The following is a 19,100-nucleotide window of genomic DNA, read 5'->3' on the forward strand; positions in this document are numbered from 1 at the left end:
TCTGTGGGTTGTCTTTTCATTTTGTTGTGGTTTCCTTTGCTGTGCAAAAGCTTTTGAGTTTAATTAGGTCCCATTTGTTTTTGTTTTTATTTCAATTAGTCTGGGAGACGGATTGAGCAAGATATGACGGTGATGTATGTCAGGGAGTGTTCTGCCTATGTTTTCCTCTAAAAGTTTATTATAGTCTTCAGTTGTACATTTAGGTCTTTAATCCATTTTGAGTTTATTTTTGTGTATGGTGTTAAAAGAGTATTTTAATTTCACTTTTTTTTTTACATGTAGTTGTCCAGTTTTCCCAGCACCATTTATTGAAGAGACTCTTTCCTCCATCATATAATCTTGCCTCCTTTATCGTAGATTAATTGACCATAGGTGCATGGGTTTATTTCTGGGCTTTCTATCCTGTTCCATTAATCTATATTTCTATTTTTGTGCCAGTACCATACTGTTTTGATAACTATAGCTTTGTAGTATAGTCTGAAGTCAGGGAGCCTGATTCTTCCAGCTCCATTTTTCTTTCTCAAGATTGCTTTGGCTATTCGGGGTCTTTTGTTTCTCCATACAAACTTTAAGATTTTTTGTTCTAGTTCTGTGAAAAGTGCCGTTGGTACTTTGTTAGGGATTGCATTGAATCTGTAGATTGCCTTTGGTAGGATAGTCATTTTGACAATATTGATTCTATCCAAGAACATGGTATATCTCTCCATCTGTTGTGTTGTCTTCGATTTCTTTCATCAGTGTAGTATAGTTTTCAGAGTACAGGTCTTTTATCTCCTTAGGTAGGTTTATTCCTAGGTATTTTATTCTTTTTGCTGTGATTAGTAAATGGGATTGTTTCTTTAATTTCTCTCTCTGATCTTTCATTGTTAGTGTATAGAAATGCAACGGATTTCTGTGTATTAATTTTGTAACCTGCAACTTTACTGAATTCATGATTATGGGCTCTAGTTTTCTGGTACAGTCTTCGGGATTTTCTATGTATAGTATCATGTCATCTGCAGACAGTGACAGTTGAACTTCTTCTTTTCCAGTTTGGATTCCTTTTATTTCTTTTTTTTTTTCTTTGATTGCTGTAGCTAAGACTTCCAAAACTATGTTGAATAAAAGTGGTGAGAGTGGACATCCTTGTCTTGTTTTGTTGCATATGATGTTAGCTGTAGGTTTGTCATATATGGCCTTTATTATGTTGAGGTATGTTCCCGCTATGCCCACTTTCTGTAGAGTTTTTATCATAAATGGGTGTTGAATTTTGTCAAAAGCTTTTTCTCCATCTATTGAGATGATCACATGGTTTTTATTTCTCAGTTTGTTGATGTGGTGTATCTAACTGATTGATTTGTGGATACTGAAAAATCCTTGCATCCCTGGGATAAATCCCCCTTGATCGTGGTGTATGATCCTTTTAATGTATCATTGGATTCAGATTTGCTAGTATTTTGTTGAGGATTTTTGCGTCTATGTTCATCAGTGATATTGGCCTGTAATTTTCTTTTTTTGTGGTATCTTTGTCTGGTTTTGGTATAAGGGTCATCACCCTCATAGAATGAGTTTGGGAGTTTTCCTTCCTATGCAGTTTTTTGGAACAGTTTCAGAAGGGTAGGTGTCAACTCTTCTCTAAATGTTTGATAGAATTTGTCTGTGAAGCCATCTGGTCCTGGACGTTTGTTTTTTGGGAGTTTTTAAGTCACAGTTTCAGTTTCGGTGCTTGTGATTGGTCTGTTCATATTCTCTATTTCTTCCTGGTTCAGTCTTGGGAGATTGTACCTTTTGAAGAATTTTTCCATTTCTTCCACGTTGTCCATTTTACTGGCATATAGTTGCTTGTAGTAGTCTCTTGTGATCCTTTGTATTTCTGTGGTGTCAGTTGTAACTTCTCCAGTTTCATTTCTAATTTTATTGATTTGAGTCCTCTCCCGTTTTTTTCTTGACAGGTCTGGCTAAAGGTTTATCAATTTGTTTATCTTTTCAAAGAACCAGCTTTTAGTTTCATTGATCTTTGCTGTTGTCTCTATTTCATTCATTTCTGCTCTGATCTTTATTATTTTCCTTCCACTAACTTTAGCTTTTGTTTGTTCTTTCTCTAGTTGCTTTAGGTGTAAGGTTAGGTTGTTTATTTGGGATTTTTCTTACTTCCTGAGGTAAGATTGTATTGCTGTAAACTTCTGTCTTAGAACTGCTTTTGCTGCATCCTATAGGTTTTGGATTGTTGTGCTTTCGTTTTCATTTGTCTCTAGGTTTTGTTGTTATTTTGTTTTGTTTTATTTTTGCCAGGCCGGGCGGCATGTGAGATCTTAGTTTCCTGACCAGGGATCCATCCATTCATTGTTTAGTAGCATAATGTTTAGCCTCCATGTGTTCATGTTTTTTAGCTTTTTTCTTGTAGTTGATTTCTAATCTCGTAGTGATGTGGTTGGAAAAGTTGCTTGGTATGATTTCAGTTTTCTTAAATTTACCGAGGCTCATTTTGTGACCCAGGACATGGTCAGTTCTGGAGAATATTCCATGTGCCCTTGAGAAGAATGCGTATTCTGCTGCTTTTGCTTTTTTTTTTTTTTTTAATAAATTTATTTATTTATTTTTGGCTGCGTTAGATCTTCGTTGCTGCCTGCAGGCTTTCTCTAGTTGTGGCGAGTGGGGGCTACTCTTCGTTGTGGTGCATGGGCTTCTCATTGAGGTGGCTCCTCTTTATTGAGGAGCACGGGCTCTAGGTGCGCGGGCTCTGTAGTTGTGGCTTGCAGGCTTAGTTGCTCCGCGGCATGTGGGATCTTCCCGGACCAGGGCTTAAACCCGTGTTCCCTGCATTGGCAAGCGATTCTGAACCACTGCACCACCAGGGAAGTCCCCTATTCTGCTGCTTTTGGATGGAATGCTCTCTAAGTATCAATTAAGTCCATCTGGTCTAATGTGTCATTTAAGGCCTGTGTTTCCTTGCTGATTTTCTGTCTGGATGATCTGTCCATTATGAAAATGGGGTGTTAAAGTCCCCCACTATTATTGTGTTAGTGTCGATTTCTCCCTTTATGGCTGTTAGTATTTGCTTTATGTATTGAGGTGCACCTATGTTAGGTGCATATATATTTACAATGGTTATATCTTCTTCTTGGATTGATCCCTTGATCATTAATGTAGTGTCCTTCTTTGTCTCTTACAACAGTCTTTATTTTAAGGTCTATTTTGTCTGATACAGGTATTGCTACTCCAGCTTTCTTTTGATTTCCATTTGTGTGGAATACCTTTTTCCATGCCCTCACTTTCAGTCTGTATGTGTCCCTAAGTCTGAAGTGGGTCTCTTATAGACAGCATATATACAGGTCGTGTTTTTGTATCCATTCAGCAAGCCTGTGTCTTTTGGTTGGAGCATTTAATCCATTTACATTTAAGGTGATTATTGGTATGTATGTTCCTGTTGCCATTTTCTTAATTGTTTTGGCTTTGTTTTTCTAGGTGTTTTTTCTTCCCTTCCTCTTTTGTTTTCTTCTCTTGTGGTTTGATGACCATCTTTAGTGTTGTGTTTGGGTTGCTTTTTCTCTTTTGTGTTTGTACGTATTGTAGGTTTTGAGCTTGCTGTGCCCATAAGATTTTGATATAGCAGTCTGTATATGTATAAAGTTGTTTTAAGTTACTGGTCTCTTTCTTGCCTAGAGAAGTTCCTTTAGCATTTGTTGGAAAGCTGGTCTGGTTTTGCTGAATTCTCCTAGCTTTTGCTTGTCTGTAAAGCTTTTGATTTCTCCATCAAATCTGAATGAGGGCCTTGCTGGGTAGAGTATTCTTGGTTGTAGGTTCTTCCCTTTCATCACTTTAAATATATCGTGTGACTTTCTTCTGGCCTGCAGAGTTTCTGCTGAGAAATCAGCTCATAACCTTATGGGAGTTCCCTTGTATGGTATTTGTCATTTTTCCCTGTTGCTTTTAATATTTTTTCTTTGTGTTTAATTTTTGTCAGTTTGATTACTGTGTGTCTTGGCATGTTCCTCCTTCTGTTTGTCCTGCCTGGGACTCCCTGCGCTTCCTGGACTTGGGTGACTGTTTCCTATCCCATGTTAGGGAAGTTTTCAGCTATTATCTCTTCAAATATTTTCTCGGGTCCTTTCTGTCTCTCTTTTCCTTTTGGGACCCCTATAATGCGAATGTTGGTGTGTTTAATATGTCCCAGAGGTCTCTTAGACTGTTTTCATTTCTTTTCATTCTTTTTTATTTATTCTGTTCACACTGTGATTTCCACCATTCTGTCTTCCATGTCACTTATCCGTTCTTCTCCCTCACTTATTCTGCTATTGATTCCTTTTAGTGTATTTTTCATTTCAGTTATTGTTCATCTCTGTTTGTTCTTTAGTTTTCTAGGTCTTTGTTAAACATTTCTTGCATCTTCTCGATGCTTGCATCTTCTCGATCCTTGCCTCCATTCTTTTTCTGAGATCTTAGATCATCTTCACTACCATTATTCTGAAATATTTTTCTGGTAGGTTGGCTATCTCCACTTCTCTTCATTGTTCTTCTGGGATTTCATCTTTTTCCTTCATCTGGGACAAATTCCTCTGCCATTTCCTTTTGACTGACTTTCTGTGATTGCAGTTTCCATTCCGTAGGCTACAGTATTGTGGTTCTTGCTTCTGCTGTCTGCCCTCTGGTGGATGAGGCTGTCTAAGAGGCTGGCAGGCTTCCTGATGGGTGGGGATGTGTTCCCGTCCTGTTGGTTATTTGGCCTGAGGTGACCCGGCACTGGAGCCTACAGGATGTTTGGTGGGGCTGATGGCTGCCTCCGGCAGGGCTCGTGCCGATGGGTACTCCCCAGAAATGTTGCTGCCAGTGTCCTTGTCCCCGCAGTGAGCCACAGCTGCCCCCTGCCTCTGCAGGCGACCCTCCAATACTAGCAGGTAGGTCTGGCCCAGTCTCTTATGGGGTCACTGCTTTTTTCCCCTCGGTCCTGGTGTGCATGAAATTTTGTGTGTGCCCTCCAGGAGTGGAGTTTCTCTTTCCCCCAGTTCTGTGGAAGTCCTGCGATCAAACTCCGCTGGCCCTCAAAGCCGGATTCTCAGGGGATGACTCCTCCCACTTCCGGACTCCCAGGCTGGGAAGCCTGTCGTGGGGCTCAGAACTTTCACTCCTGTGGGAGAACTTCTGTGGTATGATTGTTTTCCAGTTGTGGGTCGCCCACTGGCGGGTATGGGATTTCATTTTATCTCGATTGTGCCCCTCCTACTGTCTTGTTGTGGCTTCTTCATCCTTTGATGAAGGGTATCCTTTTTGGTAGGTTCCAGCATTTTTGAGTTGATGGTCATTCAGCAATTAGTTGTGATTTTGGTGTTTCCATAAGAACGGGGTGAGCTCACGTCCTTCTACTCCACCATCTTGAGCTAATCTCCAGAATCTATTCTTTAGAATCTATTCTTTTCCACCTTTGGCAATACTCTTATGCTAATATGTTCTCAGAGTTCACTGATGGACTGTCTCTGTTATCCAAACTCTGTGATCTAATTTGTTTGATTAGGGAGTTAATTCATCCAAAATCATTAGTAGTTGTTGTCTTGGGCTTCACTTCTCGCTTAATGGTATTTCTTCAGTTCACTCCACTTTGAAAATTGTTCTCACAGATGGATAAAACAGGCAAGAAAAAGAATAATAATAGATTTACTTTCTTTTGTTAAACAGTATAATAATATCCCCAAACAGTAATTCTGTTTCCTCCATCTCTGCACTTTTGCTTTAGGTTTTTTACAAGCCTTGGGTCATTCCAGATATCTTGCCACAATGTTTTAGGTGTCTGTTACCATATTGAATTAGTTTTTACATGTCATTTTAAAAATTTAGGCTTATCAGGGAATTTACTGTGTAGTCATACATATCTCTTTACTTTCTCATAAAGTTAGTCGTATGAGTTTTATTTTTTTATTGATAGTTGTAGTTCCTTCTTCCATTACAGTTTAATGTAGTGCTTTCAAGAACATAGGTTTTGGACTCAGATATAAATTTGAATTTTAGCTCTGCCTCTAAATGACTTCATGTCCTTGTTAAATTTATATCCCTCTCTGAACTAGTTGATTAATCATAAAAAGGAGGAAAAGAATAATTGCCTTATAAGATTTTGTTGGGATTTTATAAAGTTAATACATTTAAGAAACTTAAATAGTGCCTGGCATTTAACAAGCTGTAAATAAGTTGTAGATTTATTGGAGTTTTCCTATCTCTAAGGATTTTGAAATCAGCTTTCCTAAAGAGTAGGGCACTTGTCTAGCTATGCTCATTGTTCCTTACTTTGAATTATAGACTTCGAGATGCTGCTTCTCATCATTTCTACTCTTACTATTTCGATTTAGGTTCAGAAGAGTGATTCCTTTCTTTTAAACATCTTTATTGAGATAAAATTCACATATATAGTTCACCCATTTAAAGTGTACAATTCAATGATTTTTAGTCTATGCACAGAGTTATGCATCTGTCATCAGTATCTAATTCCAGAACATTTTCATCACCCCAGAAAGAAACCCCGTGACTATTAGTAGTCATTCTATATTCCTCCCTTCTTCCAGCCCTTGGAAATTTAATCTACTTCCTGTGTCTATGGATTTGCCTATCCTGAACATTACATATAAATGGAATTCATGCAATATGTGGCATTTTGTGTCTGGCTTCTTTCACTTAGCATAATGTTCTCAATGTTCAGGTATACTTCATTTCTCTTTATGGCCAAATAATATTCCATTCTATGGATATAGCACATTTTTAAAATTAATTGATCAGTTGATGAACAGTTGGGTTGTTTCCACTTTGGGGCTAGTATGAATAATGCTGCTATGAACATTTGTGTACAAGTTTTTGTGTAGACCTCTGTTGTCATTTATTTTGAGTATATACTTGTGAGTAATTCTGTTTTTAACCTTTCAAGGAACTGTACAGCAGTTGGGAGATTGGGATTGACATATATACACTAATATGTATAAAATAGAAAACTAATAAGAAACTACTGTCTAAAATAAATAAATTAATTAAATTAAATTTTTTAAAAGAGTTGGGAGGCCAGAAGGAGGAGCTCTCTTGCCCTACCACTAGTAGTCAGTTGCAGACCCAACAGGAGGAGATATACCTCGCATCTCCAACAGGAAGAAGGTTACTACTGTACTACCACAGCAGAAGGAAGGAAGATTCTCCTTGCAATAACCTTGCCAATGGGAGACTGTCATTACTCAGCCAATAAAAAACCACTACAACTTCCAATTTGCACGACTCCAATGGACTTTTTATTTGTAACAGCCTTCCCAACTCCACCTTTTCCTCTATAAGAGAAACGTTCGTCTTCTTTGTTCTCTGGACTTGCCTGTGGTTCACCATGGATTGTATGCCCCAAATTGCAATTCTTTGATATTCCCGAATAAACCAGTTTTACTGGTTTTAAAAAAAAAGGAACTGTACAGCAAAGTGAACCAGCTATATGTATACATATAGCCCCTCTTTTTCGGATTTCCTTCCCAGTTCGTTTGTTTTGTTATTGAGTTTTGAGACTTCTTTATGTAATCTGGATTTAGATTCTTTATTTAAATACTCTATATGTTTTTTTAAACTTTATTTTTGGCTGCGTTGTGTCTGCTGCATGCGAGCTTTCTCTAGTTGCAGTGAGCGGGGGCTGCTCTTCATTGCGGTGTGTGGGCTTTTCATTGCCGTGGCTTCTCCTGTTGCAGAGCACGGGCTCTAGGCGTGCAGGCTTCAGTAGTTGTGGCACACGGGCTCAGTAGCTGTGGCTCGTGAGCTCTAGAGTGCAGGCTCAGCAGTTGTGGCGCACGGGCTTAGTTGCTCTGCCACATGTGAGATCTTCCTGGACCAGGGCTCAAACCTGTGTTCCCTGCCTTGGCAGGTAGATTCTTAACCACTGTGCCACCAGGGAAGCCCCCAGTAGATGGTTTGCAAACATTTCTTCACAGCCTATGGTTTCTCTTTTTGGGTTCATAATGCTGTCTTTTGAAGAGAAGTTTTTAATTCTGATGAAGTCTAATTTATCTTTTTTCTTTTATGGATTGTTCATTTGGTATTGTAGCTAAGAAATCTTTGCCTACTCAAGGTCACAAAGATTCTCTCCTATATTTTCTTCTAGAAGTTTTATAGCCTTTGGTTTTACGTTTAGGTCCATGATTTTGAGTTACCTTTTCATGTATGCTTGTCATTGGATTTTTAGTGTCATTATATAGCCTCTAGTTAACTCAGCTCTCACCCCAAAAATTCATGAAATTTTAAAAATGAATACATGAACTTAATTTAGTTGGTAAGGTAAACTCTTAAGGTGAATTTTAAATTATGAGATGAATTTAATACAGATTCTTGCAAAGGATATATTCATAGCTTTTCATAGTTTATTTAATGCTGTAAAATTATCTTCATATTGCCGGTTTCACATATAAGTATTCACAAGTTATAACTGAAAAAATGTTAAAATAAAAAGCCAGCATTTACTTTAAATTATAATTTGAATGAAAATGTAAACATTTCTCTGTTGAGAAAATAAAATACGAAACCAGTTTAATATTTTGCAAGCATCAGTAATTAGCAATAAGAGGTTATTTCTTCTCCCTCAGGACCTGGCTTCCCACTGCTGTTCCTCTTTCTGGACCAGTTACCAGTGTATTTCATTCCTTCTCTGAGTCTTTGTGCAGATGGCACTTGCAGTGAGGCCTTCCCCTGGCCACACTGTTTAAAAATACAGTCCCTCTCCTTTCAGTAGTCCTGGTTCTACTTCCTGCTTTATTCTTCTCATAGCTCTTTTACTGTCCTCTGCATGAATTTTACCTATTTGTCTCCCCTCTCAGAATCTAAGGTCCCTGAGGGCAGTGTTTTGTTTACTGACGTATGTCTATCACGTAAAATGGTGCCCTAGCCTATAGTACTTGCTCAGTACATGTTGAGTTAGTGAATATTAAGTTATATATGTTTGTCACATGTTAATTTTTTTTTTTTTTTAATAATTTGAAGCATTAGATATAACATAAAGTACAATATTTATTTATTTATTTATTTATTTGCTGTCTTCGTTTCTGTGCAAGGGCTTTCTCTAGTTGTGGCAAGCGGGGGCCACTCTTCATCGCGATGCGCGGGCCTCTCACTATGGCGGCCTCTCTTGTTGCGGAACACAGGCTCCAGACGCGCAGGCTCAGTAGTTGTGGCTCACGGGCCTAGTTGCTCTGCGGCATGTGGGATCCTCCCCGACCAGGGCTCGAACCCGTGTCCCCTGCATTAGCAGGCAGATTCTCAACCACTGCGCCACCAGGGAAGCCCCTGTCACATGTTAATTTTAAACCTCAGAGTTTCTAATAGGAACATATTAACACAAGAAAATATCGTACAATAAACTGTTTAAGATGATTTTTTAAAACGTTTGCTACAGAAGCCTTTATTTTTATGATTATTGTTTTTTTATTATTTGCAGGGCTCAGTTTGGCAAAGACTTGGTGCAGACGTGACAGCAGTTGAGTTTTTGGGTCATGTAGGTGGAATTGGAATTGATATGGAGATATCTAAAAACTTTCAGCGCGTCCTTCAAAAACAAGGATTTAAATTTAAATTGAATACCAAAGTTACTGGTGCTACTAAGAAGTCAGATGGAAAAATTGATGTTTCGTAAGTATGCTACATTTGTTTTTGTTATGATACCCTTCTGGGCGTTTCTTTAAGAAAAACATTCCGTTTTTAGAATCAGATTCTTCTATAACTTACTACCATTTTACTGCGTAGTATAACTCAGTATTACTTATCAAGTCAGTCCATTGAAATTCACGATTGCACTGATAGAAAAATGAAGCCAGTGTTCTCATTTGTAATGTACTTTTTCATAGTATACATTCAGAAAAATTTAAACTCTGAACGTTCAGTAAAATTAATTCAGTATTTTTAGACAGATACATGGGGAAATCAGTAATATTACTGGTTCAGTTGCTTACTGTGTGCTTGGCATTCTGCTTGTTTAACAATGAAATAACTTGCCTAAGGTCACACAGCTGGTGGGGGCAGCAGCACTACTTGAACTTGGATCTGTCGGACTCTTAAGACGTAATGTTCTTAAACTGTGTTATACAGCCTTTTGTTGTGAGGTTCTCATGATAGACCTCTAGAGGATATGTACATTTTTCTTTGCCTGATCCTTACCTTTATATTTGTAATAAAATAAAGGTACACTGTTAGAGGTGTCATCGATACTTGAGAAATGTCTGGTCTTAAATTTCCAAGTCTGTCAGCTGTTCATGTAGACGTGTGTTTAACACTTATACACTGTTCATTATCTAGCATTGAAGCTGCTTCTGGTGGTAAAGCTGAAGTTATCACTTGTGATGTACTGCTGGTTTGCATTGGCCGACGACCCTTTACTAAGAATTTGGGACTGGAGGAGCTTGGAATTGAGCTGGATCCTAGAGGTAGAATTCCAGTAAATACCAGATTCCAAACTAAAATTCCAAAGTAAGTTGGATACTTACCTGCGTTTTCAATAATTTTAAGCAAACACTATTTTGAAAATAAGGCTTTTATCATGCTTAAAAAGTACATTGGGGCTTCCCTGGTGGCACAGTGGTTGAGAGTCTGCCTGCCGATGCAGGGGACGCGGGTTCGTGCCCCGGTCCGGGAGGATCCCACATGCCGTGGAGCGGCTGGGCCCGTGAGCCATGGCCGCTGAGCTTGCGCGTCCGGAGCCTGTGCTCCGCAATGGGAGAGGCCACAACAGTGAGAGGCCCGCGTACCACCAAAAAAAAAAAAAAAGTACATTGGCTTTGGGGAAGAACAGTAAACTTATAACATGTAAAAGCAAAAGTAATTAATTGAATTTTTTCACTACCCAAAGATTAGAACCTGAACTCACAGATATTTGAAGAGCTGTATTTGATTTATTTTTTGGTGACTTTATAACTAGAAACGTGTATTTTGTTACCCTGGTATAACTGTAGATGAGTGTCTGTGATTTCAGAAGTTGACTGTTTCTTTTGATCTCCGTGGCAGTATCTATGCAATCGGCGATGTGGTTGCTGGTCCAATGCTGGCTCACAAAGCAGAGGATGAAGGCATTATCTGTGTTGAAGGGATGGCTGGTGGCGTTGTACACATTGACTACAATTGTGTACCATCGGTGATTTACACACACCCTGAAGTTGCTTGGGTTGGCAAATCAGAAGAGCAGTTGAAAGAAGAGGTAATTCAGAGTAGTTTTCCTCTAATGTGTGATTTGAGTTGATACCAGTGGTTGAGAATCCTTTCATTATTGCATTAATGCATTTAAATAACTATGTAGAACATTATAGGTAAGTTTGTATAATTTTTTACTTTGTATCTTAAAGGAGATCATTTGGTTGACTGTATTCAAAAACTAGTAATTCCAGAGCTCTTATATTTGGCTTTGAAATGTATCCAGGTGGGCTGACATTTGCATTTGCTTGTGTTTGTACCCAAAATATATTTCAGTAACAAGCCTTTTGGTCTTTCCTTCTATATGCTTTGTGAAGAATTGCCTTCTTGGGATTTATATTCTGAAGAAATGGTAGACACTTTCACCAAATGGGAATGAATTTTTTGATAGCTTATGTACGTTCTCATTTTCTGCTTCTCACAGGGTATTGAGTACAAAGTTGGGAAATTCCCATTTGCTGCTAACAGCAGAGCTAAGACAAATGCTGACACAGATGGCATGGTGAAGATACTTGGGCAGAAATCAACGGACAGAGTATTGGGAGCACATATTCTAGGACCAGTGAGTACTGTAAAACCAGAAATCCCACTAGGATTTCTGGAAAGCATTGTTATTTAGTAGATTAATTTAAAACCACCTGGTGTTTACATTTCTGCAGTTATTATTTACTAGCAAAAGTTTGAATATGGCTTCTTCATGCGTCGTTTCTAGCACTGACATTCTTGCCCATCGTATCATCTGCATTCTATGCTGCAACTAAGATTATCCCTTTAAAACATAGATCAGGCCATGTGCCTGCTTAAAACTCTCTAATGGTTCTTTCTGCTCTAGACTTATATAAAAGGCCCCACTGAATTTGGCCCTGGTTACTCTTCTGACCTCATCTCTTTCCACTCATCCCCTTTGCTTATTAATTCCCTGTCTCATGGGCCTTCTGTCAATTTCTTAATAGGCTGAGCTTGTTCCCATTTTAAAGCCTTTGTTCTAGAATCCTCTGCCTTCATGTCTTTGCATGACTGGCTTATTATTCAGGTCTTAGCTCAGATGTTACCTTCTAAGAGAAGCCTTTCCTGTCACTGCACATGAGGTATGCCCTCCCCTAGGTATCTGGTGCATCAGTAATGGTACTAGAACATTTGAGTGCTTACTTTGTAACAGTTTTTCCTAGATGCATGCATCAACTTTAGTTTCCATGACCCTGTGAGGTAGGTGGTGGTGTTCCCATTTTTGAGATGAATAAATGGGCCAAAGCACAGAGTCAGTGAGTGGTTAGGGCAGTAAATGGTAGGAGTTGAATCCAGGCCATCTCGCTTCAGAGCCCAGGCTCTTAACTTCTGAACTGCTTTTTTCTGTTAAGGTTTTTCTGACTGGAGGCAATTAACTGTTCTAATCTCTCGTATTAGAAGGTAGTTGTTTTTGCCATAGAAACAAAATTACTTCTTGGTTTATTATTTTAAAGGGTGCTGGTGAAATGATAAATGAAGCTGCTCTTGCACTGGAATATGGAGCATCCTGTGAAGATATAGCTAGAGTCTGTCATGCACATCCGGTAACAACATACGCAATTAATGGCTATCTCAAGTTTCTTCTCATTCACAGATACTTGGTTTTTAATTCTAAATTTCTTCCCTTTGCAGACCTTATCAGAAGCTTTTAGAGAAGCAAACCTGGCTGCATCATTTGGGAAATCGATCAACTTTTAAATTAGAAGATTATATTTTTCTGCAATTTCCTGGGAGCTTTTATAGAGGTAACATTTCTGAACAGGAAATGCTCACAGCTCCAAGAATTTCTAGGACTGAATTATGAAACTTTTGGAAGGTATTTAATAGGTTTGGACAGAATGGAATAATCTCATATCTATATTTTAAATAAATTTAATATTTTATTTCACTGCGTTAATACTGCAGAAAAACTGCTTATGGTAGCATCCTGGAAAATTTTCTTCAACCCATATTTTCATGCTGTTTATATAAGGCTCAACTTCACTGAATTTATGCTAAGTAGCTTTTATCTCTGATACAGGATTTACTTACATGGATAGAACTGGAGTGTGGTATGTGAACAGCTGTGTTTGAAACAAGGTGATCAAGTTATTTTAAACTTGGTTTTCACATTGGAAAGTCATTAGAATAAGGTAAACATGTATAAACTGAACTGGTGTAAATAAAAAATGATGGTCTATCAGTTATTTTAATCCCCAAAGTCTTGGCAGTTAGAGGTAGAATTTGTGTTTAGATTTTTAAGGTTCTAGTGAGGTCTGCAGTCTGAAGTATAGTTATATAGTTGACCAAAGTAAGGCAGTATATATATGAAATTCATATATTAAGTGGAGAAGTAATGTATTACAGTGGGAAATTAAGATATGGAAATAAACATGTCTTAAATATTCATTTACTGGTTATTCTGAGTGGATGTCAAGTTGGTCCTAGATTTTTTATGACTACCTCTACCATACATTCTTGTTTATTACTCTTTATTATTGCTTTTATAGGCCTGGATAGATCTTTTTTTTCCCACACTGTAGGACAGTATTAAGGTATTTAAAAGGTCATTATCCTTTCATCTGTTCTAGTGATACCTACTAAATGTTTAACATTTATTTTTGGAGAAACAACATAAGGGAATCTTTAATCTGTTGTCTTTTAAGTGGATTGCCAGTGTATCCTGGCTGGGTAAAATTGACTATTTCTTTAAAGAGTGCTATAAAATTATATTTATTGGTAAATGCTTAAAATGGCTGTTTCTTAAAACACATAACAAAGTGTTGAATACTAAGTAGACTTTATTATAACTAAATTTAAGAATCATTTCAGATTCATTCATCATATTTGATATAGCATAAATTTCTAAAGAAAGTAAATTAAGGAACTGAAATGTGCAAACCAGATATTCACTTGATTGCAATTTAAAGGTTATATATCGTCTTAAGGAAAGTTTGGAGAATGTAATTTATGAGCAGAAAGCTGTATGGAATAAGAAATCATCAGTTGATCCATAGATAAAAGGAAAATGTTTTGTAGCCTTCAGGTTTTTATTGATTTATATGTAGGTCACATTTTCCTTTTATTTCACACGTCCAGTGCTCTTGAATTGTATTATGGTCATTATAAATGGATACATTGTAAAGACTGGATTCTGTTACATACCTCTGAAACATACTGAATTTTTTAGTGGGCAGTTAACTTGGTTAAACTCCAAACTCTTGTTGTCTTTGTGCGCGCGCGCGTGTGTGTGTCGGGGGAGGCGGGTGGACAGCTGAAATCTACGCAGTTGTTTTAGCTTTACCTGGGCTACGTGAAGTTTGTGCCATGCATGTAAAGTTCACAGATCAGCTAGAGATTGGACAAGGGATATGCAGAATTTATACCTCTTTTCTGGGGTTCCTCCCCTCATATTTCAGTTGCTGTTGGTTACCCCAAACTCTGTCCTCCGATTCCTTAACCTTAGTAAAACTTGGCTTCTCTCCAAGTTGCCACTTGGGACCTCCCCTCAGTGAAAAGCTATTAAAAATGGAAATCTCACGCAAGGCTGTTATTTGAGTGCGACGCGCACCCCCCTCTTCTGCCTACTTCTGGTTGTTGTCCAGTACCTTTACTTTTTAAAAATATATTTTATTCAGAGTTTTCAGTTGTTACCTGTAGGAGTGGTGGTCTGATATGTGCTATTTGCCGTTATTGGTAATGAACTCTGCATCTTTTTAAAATATGAAATCCCAATATTATGTGAAGTGCTAATTTATTTAAACCTCAAACATGTCCTCTAGGTAGAAAGATTCTGATGAGGGAATAGTGAAAATTAATTTAATACAAAGTCCTGGCTATAGAGAGACACAAAATAATAGTTAAGTGCAACTTTAAGGTCCCTTTCACTGTGAGAATGGAAATATATATGGTTGGGAATGAAGTCCTAGGTATAAGACAAAATTTTAATGTTCACTTATTGTTATTAAGTTCTGAGTATTCTCCTGGCTTGTGAAGGGTGGGGCTGTTAGTTGTCCAATTCATTGATCTGATTGAAATTACTAATTTTAAAGTGCGACTTTTAGTTGTTTAGCTGAAAAGCAATGAGGGGTAGTGAAGGTTTCTACCTCTGCTTTTAAGTAAAATACTTATAATCAAGGGGGAAAAAAAGACTTAGTTGCCCTGGTAGATGAGGAGTTACAACCACTTTGCTAGTAGAACTCCTATCTAAATAAAAGTGACAACTGTGTGGAACCAGAGGGAAGTTGCCTTATTATTGAGATTACAGCAATTAACGTAACTTTTGTTCAGGCCCAGCTTCAAATGCAGCTGTGTTGGATGTGTGGGTTGTTGTTACATGGTGCAGAGTAGCCTATTCTCTAAGAAGAATGTGTGAAAAAACCACTTAAGGCCTGGCCTGTTTCCAGCTAACTGAGCTATAAAGTCGACAAAGGCTTGGCAATTGTATTCCAGCTATTTTCTTTTTCCTGTGGAATAACTGTTATCTGATTGTGAAATCAAATAAAATTCAATGTAAAATCTGAGAAATTATAGCATCCTTCTGTACTTTGAGTAGCACTGCTCACTGTGCACAAGCAGTAATATCCCCAAACTTTGGCTCAACTTAATTTAAACGTTCCCCTCAGCAGCCCTAGCCCTGTTTTAGGTGGCAATACTCGTTTTTTTTTTTTTAATTTTATTGGAATACAGTTGATACACAGTGTTGTTAATTTCTTCTGTACAGCAGAGTGACTGAGTTCTACATATATATATTCTTTTTCATATTCTTTTCCATTATGGTTTGTCACAGAATATTGAATATAGTTCCCTGTGCTATACAGTATGACCTTGTTAACCCATCCTGTATATAATAGTTTGCCTCGGCTAATCTCAAACTCCCATTCCTTCCCTCCCATATGCCCCCTCCCCCTTGTAGTTGTAAAGGCGACTACAAGTCTGTTCTCCTTATCTGTGAATCTGTTTATGTTTCGGCGATAGGTTCATTTGTGTCATATTTTAGATTCCACATATAAGTGATATCATATGCTACTTGTCTTTCTGATTTATTTCAGTTAGTATGATAATCTTTAGGTCCATCCATGTTGCTACAAATGGCATTTTTTCGTTATTATTTATGGCTGAGTAGTATTCCATTGTACATGTACCACATCTTTATCCATTCATCTGTCAATGGACGTTTAGGTTGCTTCCATGTCTTGGCTATTATGAATAGTGCTGCTGTGAACATTGGGGTGCATGTATCTTTTCAAATTATAGTTTTGTCTGGGTATATACCCAGGAGTGGGATTGCTGGATCATATGGTAATTCTATTTTTAGTTGTTTGAGGAACCTCCATACTGTTCTCCATAGTGGCTGCACCAATTTACACTCCCACCAGCAGTGTAAGAGGGTTCCCCTTTCTCCACAGTCTATCCAGCATTTATTTATAGACTTTTTAATGATGGCCATTCTGACTGGTGTGAGGTGGTACCTCATTGTACTTTTGACTTGCGTTTCTCTAATAATTAGTGATGAGCATCTTTTCATGTGCCTATTGGCTATCTGTATGTCTTCTTCGGAGAAATGTCTATTTAGGTCTTCCCGTTTTTCGATTGGGTTGTTTTTTGTCCTTGAGTTGTATGAGCTGTTTGTGTATTTTGGAAATTAATCCCTTGTCAGTCACATGGTTTGCAAGTATTTTCTCCAGTTCTGTAGCTTGTTTTTTTGTTTTGTTTATGGTTTCCTTTGCTGTGCAAAAGCTTGTAAGTTTGATTAGGTCCATTTGTTTATTTTTGTTTTTATTTCTGTTGGCTTGGGAGACTGACCTAAGAAAACATTGGTACGATTTATGTCAGAGAATGTTTTGCCTCTGATCTCTTCTAGGAGTTTTATGGTGTCACATCTTATGTTTAAGTCCTTAAGCTATTTTGAGTTTATTTTTGTGCATAATGTGAGGGTGTGTTCTAACTTCATTGATTTATATGCAGCTGTCCAGCTTCCCCAGCACCACTTGCTGAAGAGACTGTCTTTTTGTCAAAGATTAACTGACCATAGGTGTGTGGGGTTTTTTTCTGGGCTCTTTATTCCATTCCATTGATCCATATGTCTGTTTTTGTGCTAACACCACACTGTTTTGATTACTGTAGCTTTGTAGTATTGTCTGAAGTCTGAGAGGGTTTTGCCTCTGGCTTTTTTCTTCAGGATTGCTTTGGCAATTCTGGGCCTTTTATGGTTCCACATAAATTTTAGGATTATTTGTTCTAGGATCACATTAAATCTGTAGATTGCTTTGGGTAGTATTGCCATTTTAACAATATTCTTACAGTTCAAGAGCATGGGATATCTTTCCATTTCTTTGAATCATCTTTAATTTCCTTTATTAATGGTTTGTAGTTCTCAGCATATGTCTTTCACTTCCTTGGTGAGGTTTATTCCTAGGTGGTTTTTTTGTGGGTTTTTTTTTTATGTGATTTTAAAAGGATAGTTTGTTTACATTCCTTTTCTGATATTTCATTGTTAGTGTAAAGAAATACAACTGATTTCTATGTTAATCTTGTATCTGCCTACTTTACTGAATTCATTTATCAGTTCTAGTAGTTTTTGTGTGGAGTCTTTAGGGTTTTCTATTGGGTTGGCCAAAAAGTTCGTTTGGGTTTTTCTGTAAGATCTTACGGAAAACCTGAACAAACGTTTTGGCCAACCCAATATATATAGTATCATGTCGTCTGCATATAAAACAATTTTACCTCTTCCCTACCAATTTGGATACCTTTTATTTCTTTTTCTTGTCTGATTGATGTGGCTAGGATTTCAATACTATGTTGAAGAAAATTGGTGAGAGTGGGCATCCTTGTCTTGTTCCAGATTTCAGTTGGAAACCTTTCAGCTTTTCCCAGTTGAGTATTATATTGGCTGTGGGTTTGTCATCAATAGCTTTTATTATGTTGAGATATGTTCCCTCTGTGCCCAGTTTTGTAAGGGTTTTTTTTTTTTTGTGTGTGTTAGAGCATATTTATTAAAATATTTTGTTAGCAAAGGGTATCCACAAAGATCTAGCTACAAAGATGTTCATCATTAAGTTGTTTTTGACAGAGGACAATTCCAAAAATATATAAATGCCAAATAATGGAAACTTGATTTGATAAAATTATGCTTAACTATTAAGACATAAAAATATTACCATAAATAGTATTTATTATCATGAAAAATGAATATTATACTAGGTAAGAAAGATATTATAAAGCTGTATGCATAATATGACCCCTTACTTAAAAAAATAAAATTTAGATATATGTCAAATAGGATAGAAGAACAGAAATTCAATTATTAATGGAAGTTTTCTATGGGTAAGGAAATTGTACAATATTTTTATTTTTAACCTTTTGCTCTTTAATGTTCTCTCCAGTGTGTAAGGGTTTTTTAATCATGAATGTTGAATTTTATCAAGTGTTTTTCTGAACCTATTGAATGATCATGTGGGTTTTGACCTTTCTTTTGTTGATGTGGTGTATCACACTGATTGATTTGCATATGTTGAACCATCCTTGTGACCCTGTGATGAATCCAACTTGGTTGTGTTGTATGACCTTTTTATGTGTTGTTGGATTTGGTTTGCTAATATTTTGTTGAGGATTTTTATGTCATAATCAGAGATACTGGCCTGTAATTTTATTTTTTGGTAGTTTCTTTGGTTTTGGTATCAGGGTGATGGTGGCTTCATAGAAAGTCTTTAAGAGTGTTCCTTCCTCTTCAGTCTTTTTGGAAGTGTTTGAGAAGGATCAGTGTAAGTTCTTTGTATGTTTGGTAGAATTTCCCAGTGAAGCCATCTGCTCCTGGACTTCTTTTTGTAGGGAGGTTTTTTTTTTTTTTTAATTACAGATTCTACTTTGTTTCCAGTGATTGGCCTGTTCAAGTTATCTATTTCTTTTTTATTGGCGTATAGTTGATTTACAGTGTTGTTAGTTTCTGCTGTACAGCAAAGTGA

The 19,100-nt window shown here is 37.3% G+C and overlaps 1 protein-coding gene across 3 annotated transcripts in view; it reads left to right on the plus strand.

Annotated features, from left to right (window-relative positions):
* DLD (dihydrolipoamide dehydrogenase) overlaps nucleotides 1–13,545 on the plus strand; it is a 32,841-nt gene extending 19,296 nt beyond the window's left edge. For all 3 annotated transcript variants that reach the window (XM_079711120.1, XM_079711122.1, XM_079711121.1), the window contains 6 exons: nucleotides 9,410–9,600; nucleotides 10,264–10,434; nucleotides 10,969–11,158; nucleotides 11,576–11,713; nucleotides 12,612–12,701; nucleotides 12,790–13,545. In XM_079711120.1, coding sequence (XP_079567246.1) covers nucleotides 9,410–9,600; nucleotides 10,264–10,434; nucleotides 10,969–11,158; nucleotides 11,576–11,713; nucleotides 12,612–12,701; nucleotides 12,790–12,855 — 846 coding nt within the window. In that variant the 3' untranslated portion in view covers nucleotides 12,856–13,545. The remainder of the gene's footprint in view (nucleotides 1–9,409; nucleotides 9,601–10,263; nucleotides 10,435–10,968; nucleotides 11,159–11,575; nucleotides 11,714–12,611; nucleotides 12,702–12,789) is intronic.
* The last annotated feature ends 5,555 nt before the right edge of the window (nucleotides 13,546–19,100 follow it).

The sequence above is a fragment of the Hyperoodon ampullatus genome (assembly GCF_949752795.1).
Source record: "Hyperoodon ampullatus genome assembly, chromosome: 9".
NCBI lineage: Eukaryota > Metazoa > Chordata > Mammalia > Artiodactyla > Ziphiidae > Hyperoodon > Hyperoodon ampullatus.